Source organism: Myripristis murdjan, chromosome 11 (genome assembly GCF_902150065.1).
Source record: "Myripristis murdjan chromosome 11, fMyrMur1.1, whole genome shotgun sequence".
NCBI lineage: Eukaryota > Metazoa > Chordata > Actinopteri > Holocentriformes > Holocentridae > Myripristis > Myripristis murdjan.
In genome coordinates, this window is record NC_043990.1 from 27,683,879 (window position 1) to 27,700,458 (window position 16,580).

Below are 16,580 nucleotides of genomic sequence, written 5' to 3' on the forward strand. Positions count from 1 at the left end.
GCTCTTTGATGAATACAAACATAGTGTTAGTAATATTTAAAGAATCCCCCCTCAAGCAATGTTCAATGGTAAAAGGGTACAGGCAGACGCAATGACAGACTTCTCTCTGCCATACCTGACATAAAGAGGTTTAGCTAACACTACCCGACACCTACCGTTAATCCTATTTCAAATTGCACTCTCAACCATGAAATCCACTCACAAGAGGAAAAAATACACAGTGATGCAGTGCAGAGGTGTTACAAAGATAATCTTTCCCCTGCCACTTTTCCCCACAGCTTTTTAAGGAACAAAAGCGAGCGGGTACAATTAAAGCAGGGATGGTGCTTCTGAGCGAAACAGGCAGCTAAAGTAAGGTTAGGTTAGGTGAGATTAGGTTATGTGGGAAATGAAAAAAGGGGGACGGCATCCCACTGTGTCAGCAGGCGGTGCCAGACATATGGCAAGCATTGATGGTAACTGCACTGTAACATTTCCAAAGCTTGATTTGACCCAGTCATATAAAAGCTCCCTGGCGGTGGTTGCAGGAAGTTAGTCGCATGAACTCTCCCAGCCCCTGTGGTCTGCTGACCCAGCACTGATCCCATAACTCATGCATCGGTCTGGACTGCAGCACGGCCTTTGTTTGACCGCCACAACTGAGAGTTTGCAGAGACAAGTGACATGAACAGGACGAGGGTTGATACCCATATCTGCGCTGGCATTAAAAAACAGTGCAGATCTCTGTCATCATGGTGTCTTACCTCAGTGTGCAAATCTGGACAAGAACACTTCCAAAAGACCAGCGATGTGAAATGTCAATTTCAAAGTGAGAATGCCAACGTTATATGTCTGTGTGTACGTATCTGCCCGCAGCTAATCTCACATACTGTACTACCTATCAGCCTAATATTTTTTGTACACAGTTAGGACTGGATAATCAAGGACCTCTCATGGTTGCGGTGATTCAAAACCTTTGAAAACCCTTTTTATACTGCAGTTGAGTGCTAACTCCTCAGCTGTGTTTTTTTTTACCCAGGCACTGGAGAAGGGCAGATATGCAGCAAATGCCTCTGTATTTTCCCTTCTCCTGGTAGGTGGAAAAAGAGCACAAGTCCGAGCACTGGAGAAGGGGAGCTACATGGGAGATACAGAGGCATTGCCTGTATATCTGCCCCGCTCTGGTGCTCAGGTAATATGGCCAGCAAAACTCTTCATTTGGAAAACCAGCTGAGGAGGGTGGTATAAAACAGCTTTTTCAAAAATTTGGAATCACCTCAACAATGAGAGGTCCTTGATCATACAGTCATAACTGTGCACAAAAACATTAGGCTGATAGGCCCAGTAGTATGTGAGATTAGCCACAAACACACACACAGACAGATGCACACGACTAAACGTATGATTGCCTGAAGGCTGCTGCCTTGCGGAGATAGATATCCCCCAAAATTACAAAGAGTCATTGTTTCCTCCTGACATTTTTTCACACGCCAGTGGAAAAGCCTCTGAAACACGATTTGGACCGTCATGAGACAGTAAAACTCTCCAGTGAAAGCTATACTCTGAGGTATGTTAGCAAGGCCACTGGATCTCAAGACCCTAAGCAAAGCTGAACAATTCCTCAGCTGAAGAGAAGCTAACACTGCCAAAGTGGGTCTAGGAAAAGTTGTAAAGACATTTTTAAAGTGGAAACATTTCATTCCTGAAATTCAAAACTGGGGTCAATTGACTGTGGCTCCTTCTCTGTTGTGCTAAGTGAGGATGAGGCGAGTTTCATTGCAGATTTCACAGACTGTTGAGAAAAATCCTCCCACACCACACCGCTGTGACTTCTCTGTTCTGACATCTTAAAAAATAAAGTAATACAAAAAAGCATAGCACTAGCTGTGGATAGGTAGCACCCTCCATCATATCAGAGGTTAGGGAGGGGTACCGAAACTCAGGATTTAGGTAGTACCGACTTAATTCAGTCTGTGTGAGAATCAGGTGCTGCATTTAGGTGCCTGCCCTGTGCACGGCCATAGTCTTCATCTACAGGAATGTCAGAATGTGCAGATGTTAACTTATTGTTTATTTTCTACCAACATTTTTTTTGTACATTTTTATTTTTATAATTTTTAAGAATTATTATAACTTGCAGAAAAGAAAAAATACACTGGTTGTTTAAATAGATGCAAGTTGCAAAATACAAAACTGAGATATTTTGCTTTCTATTATCAAAAGAAAAGCCTTGTGGGAGACAAAAAAAAACAAAAAAAACAAAAAAAAAAGGTTAATGATGAATAAGTGCTTTTATGGTACCAATATACTGAATTCCAGGTACCAGAACATTTTAGAAGGTACCCAGCGCTGAGTGGACAACACATCGGCCTGATACACCGGTTTCCCATCCTAACCTTAAGGAGGATGTTCGAAGTCATCTCTGAACTTCGGACTCGACGATGAGAAAGTACCTGGGAACAACTCGGGATTGGTGGAGATTGTTGCTGGTGAGCGGACTGTAGGCTTGACAGGGGCTTTTGTAAAGAAAGGCGGCAGACAGTATGGGAGGCCAGGTGTGACAGGGATGGCAGGGTGGGTGTCACCAGGTACGATCCCCCCTGTCTCAGCGTATCTCAGAGTTTCGCCTGGCTGATCAGGGACGACAAGACCGCTGCTCCCAACCTTCAGTCAGCTGTCACACGAGGTCACAGGATGAGACAAAGTATGCAAGTCACACACACCGCACAAGCCAGACACGGAGCTACATACGTCGGCGCTCAGCACTGTGTTGGTGTGTTACAGGCTTCTCGTGAGAAGTTTGGCACCATCCATTTTCCACCTTCATCTTAAAACAAGCAGGCCACGTGGGCTGAGGGGAAATGATGTGGTGCTGAATTTAATTTCTCTATAATTTCTATTATCTTGGCGGTCACGGGTTAACACTGGGGAGTGAAAATGGAGGAATAAAAACACAACAACTTGGATTAGAGAGAAAAAAAAATGAGGGAGTTCAGAGGGTCGTATATCATTAAGCAATTGAGGAAGTTAATTAGGCAGCTCTGATAATTATTGCCATGGCAACCTGAGCGCACTCATGCAGATTTGATTAACGAGGTGCCATTTATTTATATTGGCTAGACAGCGACGCCTGCAAAGAGCTTGAGAGACCCCTAAAGGTGGAGGCAATGTACTGTGTGCTTTATTCATAATCACTCTCAGCAGCCACAAGATGCTCCTGCGTTTCATTTAAAACACAAAGCAAAAAGCCATATTCTGCTTTCTTCACCATAAAAAAAAAAAAATCAGGCCATTTAGTCGCAGCTTTATCCATTACTCTTATTAAAATCCAAGGTGAAACCAAGGATTTTCTTTTTTTAAATTTGCCCTCATTGTCTTCCCTGCCTGACATATAAGTGACAGATGCTTTGACACCAGAGCTCTGCTGAGAATAAAAAAAATATTGTGTTTCTATACCCATAAGGGAATATGCACGGTGTTCCGTATTGCAACATATTTTAATGTAGAAAAAAAAAAATGGATGTGATTTGCATGTAGTGGAGCGTGGAGTGAAGGAGACATAGGGGATGTTTTTGGATAGCAGTACACATGTTGCCCTCTGGTGGAAAAACAAAAACATTCAAGCTTGCCTGCCTGGCTGCTGAGGGGTGTCAAGAGCCTTGTTTAGCAGCAGGCAGTAATATGTCAGGCATAGAGACACTTCATTATGTAGTGGGGACAATTACGAATGGCTGTTAAGAGAGCACAGCACAGTGATAATACTGGGGGAAAAAAGCGCAATAAAAACCCATACAGGATTTCAAAAGTCAGTCTGATCCATTTTAAAACAATAGCTGTCACCAATAAAAAAAAAAAAAAAAAAAAAAAGTACAATTCAAACAGAATACAGATGGGTGCTCAAATCTGCCGAGATCATATTCATCACCATGGGAAGAAAGTGACACATTTAGCATGTGCTTGAGACATGCTATCAGAATCGGTTTTCTACAAAAAAAAAAAAAAAAAAAAAAATCATTTAATTAGCACTCTCAAGAGCTTTTGCCGTAGATGGCACCATTGGCAGCATGCAGACAAAAGTGAATACATGAAAGTAAAGTAAGCTCAGTGGGAGATTTCTCCAGGGACTCGCTAATCCTCTCCCACATCATTTCACACACAGTGAAGTGAGAGGTATGGATTATAGTTTATTATACAAATATCAAGCACAGATGAATTCTAATAACAGTCATATCAATTATAGCCCTCTCCCTCTAAGTGCTTCATGAATATCTGACAATGGCACTTGCTTAGAATGCGACATTCTGGTATAAAAATAGAAAAAGAAAACATTGATTTTACTGTCACAAATACTAGTTTCTTTATTGAGTTCCTTTGAAGTCATACTTTGCCCACAGTTCATCGCCTTGTCTCAGTCTATTACTGGCATGTCTGCGATTCCTTGTTTGGCTTGTGACATTTTTCCTATTTTTGTGAGTAAATCGTATGTTGACCAAATATAATGTAAACACAGCAGTATTCATACAGTGAATGGTCGGTGAAAATAAGCCTCCAAGTAACGTAAGCACTTTCAAGATAAAGTTACAGCAACTGCAAAAAGCTGCAAAAACAGTGAGCCCACCTACCAACAGTGCAGTTTAGTCGACTATAAATGCATGAAACAAGTTGCAAAGATCAATAATCAATAATAAAAAAGCATAAGAAATGAAGAAACCAAAATAATAATATATTAAACGGCAAATTATCTTTACCTCAGTGCTGCCTCGCCATTATAAATCTAACAGCTTCTGACTGTCTTCTTCTTCTTCTTCTTCTTCTTCTTCGGTCACCCAGTGGAGAAGTAGCAACCCTTTTCTCTTGCACTGTACAGAAGCTTTGCTATTTGGCTACGCTGCAAATCTGGTTGCAAATCATCATTTGCAAGTTGACCTGTAAAATCAAATCTAAATATATAACCACTCAGGCTATATAAAGAGAGACACCCGAAAACGGTTTGTTGTGGTGTAGGTGTGTTTGGTAATGTTTTAGTCAGGGGTTTTCAGAGCCTGAGACCGCGGGCCTCCCCTCGGACAAAGCTTTATAGCTTCACAGCGATTTGATCCCATGGACATCCAACAATCAAGAGAGGATATCCCAACATTACTGTTTGACATAACTTCAAACTGCACAAATACATGAAAACTACAGAGTCTAGGTTTGTAAAATTACCCAGAACTATGTGTGAACTATCCTACTATTATAATCAGAGAGAGCTCTGCTCTGTTTGCCTGTTTGTCCAAAGGCATTACCAGGGCACGCCTTTTGTCCGACCTGCCTCACACTAGGCTGCTGATCAGGCTGCACGGTTTTAGTTGTTAGTTTCCACTTACTGCCTGAAACAGCCGACCCCAACCTGAACGTAATTTCTAAATTTCTGTCTGAACCAGGCCCAACCCGTCGGGTCCTGACGGGCTCGGGCCGGGTATCCCCAATCTACCTCATAGTTATGCAATGATTCATATGAATACGATCAATGACTTCAGCATTAATCTAGGCCATGTTATATTTGCTGACTTTGCATAGTTTTCTCTATTCGTTTTTCTATGAATCTGACAGAATTGACCGTTTTGCAAATTCCACCATCTTGACTGATCACGTGGTGTGCCAAATGGATTGTGGGATTGTCTTAGAACAAACCACAGAGCTCACTGCCAGCACAGGCTACGTGGGCAGATACAGTGGTTGACGCTGAGAGCACAGAGGAGGGGTTTTGTCAGCTGGCGTGTTGATCAGTTAAAACGGTAAAGTTATTGATCGGACCGTAATATCCCCATAACGGACACATGTAGAGAAATGTTTTTCAACATGCCATGCCACTGGAAAACTACACGTCTTCAAATTTGTGTCTCATCTTTTCCACATGGAAGTCATATTAGTGTACAGCATGGATCCTTTTGATAACTAATAAGAAGAGCAGTTTATTAGAAATCTCGCATAAAATTCTCTTCTTACCCTTTGAGTGTGAGCCTCCCCTGAAACTGTTTGCCGAGCCCCTCGCCCCTCCACGAGGCCTGCCTCCCACTTTGAAAACCTCTGTTCTCAGTAAAAATGAGCTGCATGATAAAGTACAACTTGTTTCCAACTGGAAGTTACTGTCTTGTCCAAGTGCCTACTGCAAAACACTTTGAGTAGAGGAGCCAATGGTTTATAGCTTTGTTACCTGGTTAAGTAGCCAGCATAGCAAAGCACCCAGTGGAAAAAAAAACATGCTCTTGCTCACTGCATTATTTGGCCAAAATGGCTCCAAATAATAACCAGTAAAACAGATAATTTAATTCAATTTGTACTGCGGTTTCAAGATTTGATTACACTGACCTATTGTGTTGTTTGGTTCATTAAATGGGGTTTTCTTACATTATGGGCAATTAGGCTGTTGGCCTATTCAGAAATTAATGTCAACAATATAACCTGTGACTTGCCACTCGCCACTTCCCATTAGCAACTGGGCAAATCGGATGCACTCACAAGATAGCAAAAGTGAGCTGATCACATACTACGGTTTGCTAGTTTTCTAGCTTGTTGTTAGTTTGTTATTCAGCCAACATTATCCAAACAAAATCAACCAGATGTATCTGTGATGAAAGCAGTTTATAGTCAAATACAACACAGAAATAACCGGGTGTATTTCATGGTGTTGAGACGGCTTGAGTTTTAGGTTCGGAAACACACTCGGTTGTCTCCAAGAGCTGTAGATGTCCAATATGGCTGCCAGAGGACACCTCACGATACCTGAATGTTTATATAAGGAGTGAGGGGGTGGGCTTCTTCCCAGGCCATGCCTCTTTGGCGTATTTCTTTTTGCGTGGCTCATTCAGAGGCTCTGCAGTGTAAGGTCCCGGTGCAGGAGCAGTGCTGAGAGTGACCGGGGGCTGCGATGAGGTAGGTGTCAGATTGACTTCGGGCGCAGGATTAGGGAACGGCAAAGGCAAGCTTCCCAGGATGGCTGCCCCTCCCTGGGTTGCGGTGTGGTGAGTGGCCGCTTCATGGCTGGTGGGAGGAAGATCCCCGTAGAGACCTCCGCTGACGGGAAAGTTTTGTATCCTACGTACAACTGTGTCCTCAAGACCCAGTGAGCCATGGCCCTCTGTCTTCTTTTTCTACGCAATATCAAGGTTTGGAGATGAAACACAAAGTCAGCTTACTGAAAATAACATTCTGACAGGCAGCTCAAATACAAGCAATGGCAAAACTTACCTTGCAGCAAGGCAAAGAGAAGGTGACAGTCAGCATGCACACGTCTGCGTCATTACTACAACAACCAATGTCCTAAGAACAGCAACTGAGTGTACTACCCAAACACACCCAATCTGATATGGTCACTTATAAACTGATATCTAGAAAGTCAGCCTTGAATCCGAAGGCCAGATTTGAAAAAGAAATTGGATTGACCTGCTCTCTGAACACAGTCACTGACCAGACAGCAGGGTGCCCGAAAAGCCTGAAATCATGAGATTGCTGACAACTAAATGAGTATGTCAGCTGCTTGTCACAAGTGGGATTGAAGCTCTCTGCTCCCTTTGGAAACAAGAAACTGTCATCCTCACAACTCCTGCATGCAGGCACAATAAGATCAACAAAATAATAGCAGCAAAAAAAAGCAAGTACCCTAGGATTCCTGGCTTTCTGGACACCCTGCACAATATCAAACTTGTCCATATGAGCTTCATATCTACCTTGATTGGGACAACAGCTGTCTGAATCATGTTCCTGAAGCGTCCTACGGAGGGGTCAACGTCCTCTGTGACAACAGAACAGAGCGGAGGAACTGAACATCCTGCCTACTACTTTCAATGCATAGCAAGTATACGTGATGAAGAATGGGGAAAGGAAAAAAATACTTTGCAGAGATGAATTCATTCTAACAAATCCTTGAGCGTGGCAAGAAAACTCGATTTAGAATGTGTCCATGTGTGTCTGTACCTGGATTGATGACCTCCTCTTCATCACTGAAAGACACGCGGGAACTCCTCCTCCTCCTTTTGGGCCTCTGGATGTCCAGGTTGCCCTCCTCAATGGTGAGGGTGGAAATTCGCTTGTTGTGGGCAGTGTTGAACTCTGTCAGGTTCTGCACTCAAGTTAAAACAACAAACTCAGTGTTATTCTCCAAGTTCTGTGGACAAATAAGTACAATCAAGAAAGAAAACCATCAGTTGAATGCATGCTCTATATAAAATCTGCATTTATTGGGGACGAATAAAAAATAATATGCAAGGTTTCTGCAAAGTGTGGAATCCCAAGCAACAGTAGCAACATTATGTACAGTTTTTCTTGTTGAACTTGGTGGATAACCAGAATGGTATGTAGGATGGCACATTCACCCCCCAACCATTTGCATCCTCCTGGTTTTGTTTTCAGGGGCTAAGTGTGATAGTATCAATAACTTTATTGATAAAGCACATTTCTTAGCAAGACAACAAACATATAAAACATATAAAACAAAGAAAATAATACAAGTGCGATAAAAGTAAGGATCTCACATCAAAACAGAGAAGCCCCACAAAGACATATAGAGGATAAAAAATTAACAGATACTAAAATATACAGAAAAGCCATGATCCTGATATGGCTGATGGCCTTTTTTTATAAAGGTCACCATGACCGACCTTACCTAGTTCCCTATTTAGTATTAAATACCTAGTTAATGCCTAGTTAGTATTAAAAAATATCAACAAAATCATCAGTAGAGGTTCTACATGGCTGCTCAGGGGCTAGTGGGAAAACTGCAGGAATGTCATCAAATTCATTAGCAGACTCAGAGTTGATGGTATGTTATAGGAAATGGCGGCAGAGAATTAAAGACCACAGCTTTATGGTCAGTAGCCCAGACATCATTTGTTTCAATATTACTGAGAACAACCCCCAATCAAAAGACTAAACCGGGCGTATGAGCCTTAGTGTGACTGACGCCATTAAAAAAATTAAAAAACTCAACAGGATACAAAACGTCAGCAGAGAGAGAGAGGACAGCAGACATTAATATTGTATGTTGTCACAGTGATGAGTGACTGAATTCAGAAAACTCAGCAATAAAACTACTAATCAGTTTAGGCAATATGTAAATTACAGCACACAGCACTGGGGCCTTTGCATTAATTAATAAAAAAAGTTAAATGTTTGAAAGTAGTCAAATTTCCAAAAGCGACAGAGGACGGTTGCAGATACTCTTATAAATAACAGCCAAAGTGTCCCCGCAGCTCATAAGCCTTGGGAGGTTCAGCTGTGAGAAATTTGGAGGAGTGGCTGTAATAAATAGTCGTTCTGGCTGAGCCACAACTCAATAATCATAAAAAATTCTAGGTTATTTGACATGATAAAGTATAAATACATGATCAAAATGTAGTAAAAAGCTCATTTTCGGCAGCAAATTATTGTGCAGCTCTGGATATGATATGCTTTGATTTCTCTTTGATCCCAGACCTTCTGAACACCCTGGAGACAACCAACTGTGGCAAACCAAGACTCCTCCACTCACCTCCAGCTCAGTCTCTTCCTCAGGCAATCCCAGAAGGCCTTTCAGCTCATCATCCTCCCCTGCCTTCACCTCGCCCGGTGCCGTACTCAGTTGGGTCTGGGGCTTTTCCCTAAGAATGTACACCCGTGTAGATGCTCCGAATGACATGGTGGAGTCGATCGGTATCTGTTGGGGCTTGTGTGGCTCCAGACGTATTCTTCCTAGGAAAGTCCCATGTGCTGCAGGGAAAGAGCATGACCTCTTCTATCTCATATCATAATTGGACAACTATTAATGGATGAAAAACATGCAAGAAATAAGCAGGACACAAAGGACACACATTAGCAGAAAAGGCCAGCAGAATGCAGAGGTAATCTGGTTTTCTTTGCAAGAGCATTGTCTCTTTTCACCGTGTGCAGCACGGTGTGTCCTCGAGTCTTATTCTTATCTCCTATCTAGATTTCTACAATGATCTTCAATAGATTGCAAAGACATAGAATTAAAAACTATCACCTGAGACTATTTTTCCTTGTACACTGATGTTCAAGAGTCTCACTATCAAGAAGTTTATTTTCATTATTTATCAAAAAAGTAGTCTTTTTTTTACGCATGATACTTATTATATATATTATATATTATAATATATTATAATATATATTATATATTATTATATATATATATCTATCTATCTATTATATATTATTATATATCTATCAAGAATGCATTATTTAGAACTGATAAAAATACATCTACTGAAACTACTGAAATATATGTAGGAAAATACTGTCAGGAAAAAGCAGGAAAATACTGAAATGCATGTGAATATCTTGATCACACACCATTCGGTGAGGTTTTCACACCAAATTTCATTCCAAGTCCACTGAGCTGTTATATTTGACAAATGACGATTCATGTCAACTATTTTATAAGAAGGTATTTACAGGAAAAAATTAGATTTTCTCTCCAAGCAAGTACATGAATAACTTTCAACAAGAAAGTCTAGAAATGAAAAAGGTCATTGTCATCATCGTTTTATGATGTACTGCCCATCACCCAAAAACCTCAACTAGTGACAAAATGAAAACATTTGTCACATTTCTCTCATTTTTAACACAGCAAAGCTTAACCTGTCTGGATTCTGAGGATTTGGCAGGAAAGTAACCCACTAATATGCCAAGTGCCAGCAAATGGAGAGAAACCAAGTGCAAATGAAGTGCAAATAGAAAGTTGCTGCTACCTAAACCAATCGCTCTCTAGGAAAACCCATAGTACATCATCCTGACTGTTATCCTACATTAACTGGCCAGTTTGCTATTGCATGGCTTAGCTGCTATTACATAAGATAAGGGCCTTTAAATTAGGGTCCTACTGAATCAAGTACTTTGATAACACAGCTGGGTGCTAACTTGGCCATTTTTGCTTTTGACAACCATCAGTGCCAAAATGTTATTATTCTTGCCGCACATGTTTATGCCAACTTCATCAAAGCTAAGTGTCTATAAACTTGCTGCCAGCTGTCATAATTATCAAATTAAAGCAGACAAAAAAGAAATTGAGGAACAGCAGACAATTACATACAATTACATTACATGGGCTGTACTTATTAAATTGTTACTTTTGATGTGGCTTAAAAAACCTCAAATAAAGCTTGCAGATAGTATTCTAACCTATTGACTTCTTCTTAGCACAGATCTCTGCACAAGATTTTATAGTCCAGATAAGGTCTTATTTGATTTGTATGCATCTTCACATCTCAGTTACCACTGAACCGAAATAAGGAGATGACTCTTCGCTGGCTAGTAGCTGAAGCATTGCTGAGTTGATCCTGAGTCATGCAAAACAAACCTAAAAGATTCACTCACTGCTGTTTAGGTCTATGAGGAAGACTCTCTTGAGATGCCTGTGGTAAACCAGGGCAGAGTGAACACGCGAACACGACTGGTGGTCTATCGTGAAGTCGCACACATCTGGATTCCTCCCAAACAGGTAGAACTTCTTCTCATCGATAATCAACTTCTGGAGAGAGACACCAGAGAAAATGCTCAGCCTGACCTCAAACAATGTGTGATGGTGTTGGGGCATGTTCAGCTGTACTGTGTGTGTTCCTGCATCATTCAAAGTCAGTGGCAAAGCATGAGCATTAGGCCTGGCTGATAAGTATTTCAATATGCTAAGTTTAAATAGCAGTCCCTGGGAAAATGCTTCCTGAAAACCCAAAATGCTAAATAAATACAACTGAACACCCATTCAGGTATTTTTGTCCATAATAAGCCAATAGGTGCCATAAATGACTGTCATGGAGGTAGTTTGTACAATACTTGTGGGTAAGGTTAGGCTAATGCACGTCACCTCTACCAGCTTGTCGCCCTTCACCACATCCAAGTGCAGTCCTGGGGGAGGTTTCCCAGCCCTGATAACAAACAGAAAAGAAGTTTTCACATGCAATCCAGTACTAAAATGTCTGAGTAACCATCACTTCTGGCAGAATGTAACATGCATTATTAAAATTTTGGTTAGTTGAGTGGTCAGTCAAGCCATCCACACTGTAAATCCTCTTGGCAATGACATCTTTTGTTCTCTAAAACTGAATTCGAAGTGTGCTGTGCAGACAACACAAGACGACATCTTCATGGAAGTACAGCATCTTCACTTATAAAAAATTAAATCCTAGCAGCTGGCGCTGTTGCATGCAATCAAATTAAGTGAATGACTAGTGTGAAGACTTGCCAAAGCGGCGGTGGCTATGGAAAGGTCTAAGATTTCTGGCATAATTTCAGTCCACTAATCTCCTAACCCTAACCATCAACCATTTCAGAATAGAATTAAATAAGACATTGGACCTGACCCATAACCAAACTCAGACTTAACCATTACCACAGCTCTACACACACTTGAGGGGATTTATCCATAAGACTGAGCCAGGTCTGACAGCTCCTTCAACCCAGTATCAGGCATCAGGGGCACTCGGAACCGGTGTCAAGGTGTGCGGTTCTTCAGGGTTTTGCCAGATAAGTCACAGACATGGGCCAATGCCTTTTCTCTTGAAAACTCACCTCACAAGCCACCCACACTACTGAAATTGGAGACGGGGTACATGTGAGATATCAAGTGTATCGTTTCCTAAAACCTAACCCTAACCCACTTTATCCAGGAATCAGGTCAACACTAACCACAACAATGAACCCCTTGTCTTTCAGACAGATGTGGACAGCACTATCTCTGATAATGTGTCAGCAACCCCTAAGTGCTCACTGAACCATGTTCATAAAGGCCAAGCCACAAGCTCAGGATGTTCTCAGTCCTCCCAGCCTGCAACTGCACTTCCAGTCCAGCCTTGTTGGGTGATTGCACAAATCCAATCTGATGAACAGACTAAAAAGAGCACTCCAGTGGGGCAATAAATTACAGGTACTTACAAATGGAATCACATAGCAGATGATGATGATGATGATGATGATGATGATTTATGCTTTACTGTCAGCCAAGGTTGAAAAATTTCATGCATCAACAGTAGCTCCATTTGTAACAGCTCATAACAAAAAAGAAATCAGGACAAGAAACAAAAAAAGCCATTACCTTTGCAAATATAGTGAACACTAAAAAAACATCTTGCTTGTGTGTAAACTGCAAGTGAGCAATTATAGTTTTTGCTCATACTCCTCTTCCACCTTAAAAGTATCTGAATCTCTGAACCTGTAAAATCAACAGCGATCACACTACAGCAACTGACCGTGGTGATATAAAAACAAACTTTACATTTTGCCCTATAACTTTTGAACTTTAAGTCATAGAAACTTACTCAGTCATTTCCATATACTGCCACATACTTCCTCCTGACAAGATCATACGCTATTTTGAATATGATGCTAAACAGTTTGTAGCTACTCCCTCAAGGAAACTGAGTCACATCAAATTTGGTGTAAAGCATCTATCAATGGTCCTAACTAGAAAGAACATTCAGAAACTGGATAGGGCCAATGGTTTTGATTTTACTGTTTACTGAATAAACCTGAAATTTGTCAAACATGTGGAGGAATGTTCTGTGAATATATCCACCAAAGCACTTCAAGTTTCACCAAGAGGATACCACTAATGCCAGTTATGACAGTTTATATGTCATAACTGGCTGCGTGGATTCGTTTGAAAATTGGTTTACATGATGTGGGGCTATGTCCAAGTCCACTCACAGCATCTGGTCACGTCTGAGTGATTTATTATAAAATAACCAAATTTTTCTTTTTTTTATATTAGCCTAACTGAAATTTTGGTAAATTTTCAACTTTTCACCAATATGAATCAAATGGGCACTGAAATGCATTTTTCTCAAAGGCACCACTAGATGGTGCTGTAGAGCACTTTTTTTTTAATCTCATGGCACAACAGCATAGATAAACAAAACTACTACTAGTGCCAGAATGTGATACCAGAACACTAATGTCAGCAATAGTACCTTTAAATATATTTTACTTAATCATACTCTGCCTACTTCCCTTCCAACAACTCACCAATACCACCACCTATCCATCCATCCATCCATTCATTATCAATTACTGGTATTTATGCTCTTTATTGACAAGTCAAGAGTGCAGCTCTAACTGCATGGCTTGTGATGTGCTGGCCTTCAGATGGGAAAATTCTGTCTTACAAGTCATGCATGCACATGCATGAAAGCATGTGTGCTGCAAGTGGGTACACACACTGGTGTTACATGGAGTGTAACACCAGTCTGCAGTATGCAGGCTATTTGAAAATATCAAGACCTGGCACACTATACAGTATGTCATGCATATGCAACTCAAAGAAAGCAATGGCACTATGACAAATGATGAAGAGCAGCTCATATTCATTCCCTTCAGGTGCTCACAAATGACCAATAGTTGAACAGTATAATTTTGTAAATTACTGTTTTTTATATTGAAGTTGCTCTGCAGCACTTCATGTTCCAAAAAAAAAAAAAAAAAAAAAAAAAAAAAAAAAAACAGTAGTTTTGTTTACTCAACAAAACATTGTTCCATGGCTCTTGGAGCTTGTTTTTCCACTAAAAACACCACAGTGTTCATAATCATGTCAGGTAATATTAACATGCCTGTAACGCAAGGCTCAGCTACAGAACAGCACTCCTGGAGCTGGTACCACATCAGAGTCTCACTCAAGGCCACGTGTTTAATATCAATCCACAGGTAATACAAACACACAGCCAGACACACCTATGAACAGACTCAGCTGCTGGAAAGACACCAGGTGTTAAGCACTCTGAGGCCTTACAGAGCCAAGATTATTATTTGTGGCAGAGATAGTTCCATTATAAAATACTTGTGGTTCAAATTAATTACTATTCCCCTAATTTGCCTACTTTAATAGACATAAATCTGGCCAGCTGGCAACTCTCCTGCCCACAGTGTACTCCAACACCCCGCATAACCTGTATGAACACCAATTCCTCTGAAACTATGACTGTTCCAGGTTGGTGCCAATATTGCACAGTATGTTCTGCTACAGCAAGTTTAGAGAGACAAACAGTGAACCATTTTGCAACAGAAAATACTTATTTTAAAAGAAGAAAAAAAAAAGAATGTAGCCATTCCCTCTGGACCAGTCAGTAGCATTATGAGTTATATCAAACAAGGTTCAGCTGGATCATGCCCACCAGGCAGCCTTGGCAGTGTCAGAAGTAAATTGCTGAGACATTTTATAGACAGCATCGTCACATTAGTCTCTTATGGTTTTGGTTCATGTAGAGATGCTTCTTGTCTATTATAACCTGAATTAACATTTAGCCCAATTTTACCTCGGTTTCCCCACGGGGATCATTAAAGTTTCATTTTAACTTTCGTCTTTTCAAACTGTGATATACCTGAATAAGCTAACTGAGATAATAGGCTCCTTTTATTACCCAGGACACCCAGGTATGTGTTCAGCTCATCCTGTTTACTGTTCATTTTCATGGCCTATATTAGCTCAGTCTCCTTGGTGAGATTCAGACTATTCTGTTTATTCAGGTCTATAGGGATACTCATGCGTGGCTTATGAATATGCCTATAAACAGCTTGTCCAAATTAATTCAGAATGAGCTATTATTAGGAAAAGTACATGTAAACACACTCACTGTTCAAATTACTGATAGCCCATGAGGCTCGTGTCAGCTGCATTTAAGAAAAACACTTAAGAGGAGAGCAAGTCATCCTGAGATGACTAATAATATCTGAATTTTTCCAAAATTGACTCCACATCACTGCGCTTCAATTGATGTTTATCTGACCCCAGCCTACTTGTCAGTGGAGCTAGCTAACACTAACGCACTGAAAAACGTCATACCAGACTCAACAAAAACCTGCAGATTAAAATATGACCTCGCTTCTCGGCAGATGTAAACACAGCAATACTAGACCTCAAACCAATTTTAATCGAAATGACAGGATTCATTCTACAATTCGGCGTAGATATGATCCACTAACCTGCGACTCATGTAAACAAAATTTCAACTTTGAGAATTTCTCACCGCTGCTCACCCTGGACGGTATTACAGGAGGAAGATAACAAAAGTACATTACGATAAGTGGAGAGGAATTATAAAAAGGTGACATGTTATTAAAATAAGCGCGTTATGATACAGTAGACACTAGCCGAATTGAAGAGCAGATCTTGAGCCTTCATAAAAAAGCATTTGACCCATGTTCTAACTAGTATGTGCTTTTATCGATAAGCAAAGCAACATTAAATTGCCTTTTTTAGATTGGAGTTCTGAACGACGCTCTCTACGACAGAACGGCTAACTAGCAGTTTGCGCCACAGCAGGTTTCCTGTCAACAAGCTAGTGAATAATATGCAGTGAAACCTGCATCGGCAGCAGACAGACCGTCTAGCAGGTAATAATTGACATTAGCATGTTTAATACATGGTGCGACAGCAGCTGGCTATGCGCAACATGCAGACTTGCAGCCCTTACCAGGACGGGCAGTCAAAAGTAGGTGTGTTGTTGCTTGGGTTTGCTGCCATCTTCGCCCACTTTTCTCCTGTGGATCCTGGGAAACAGAGTACTTGACGGAGACAGACGTGGGGATTGTAGTTCTTTGTGAAAAGTGCTTGTGCACCAAAACTGATTTTGAATAAGAGG

The 16,580-nt window shown here is 40.9% G+C and overlaps 1 protein-coding gene across 1 annotated transcript; it reads right to left on the reverse strand.

Moving 5' to 3' along the window:
- Window positions 1–4,150: 4,150 nt before the first annotated feature.
- On the reverse strand, window positions 4,151–16,496 carry ppp1r8a (protein phosphatase 1, regulatory subunit 8a). The gene is made up of 7 exons (XM_030064469.1): window positions 16,413–16,496; window positions 11,816–11,876; window positions 11,329–11,482; window positions 9,488–9,705; window positions 7,936–8,080; window positions 7,689–7,753; window positions 4,151–7,112 (listed from the first exon to the last, which is right to left on the reverse strand). Exons 1-7 carry the CDS (start codon window positions 16,460–16,462, stop codon window positions 6,753–6,755), a joined length of 1,053 nt encoding a protein of 350 aa, XP_029920329.1. The 5' UTR covers window positions 16,463–16,496; the 3' UTR covers window positions 4,151–6,752.
- Window positions 16,497–16,580: the final 84 nt, after the last annotated feature.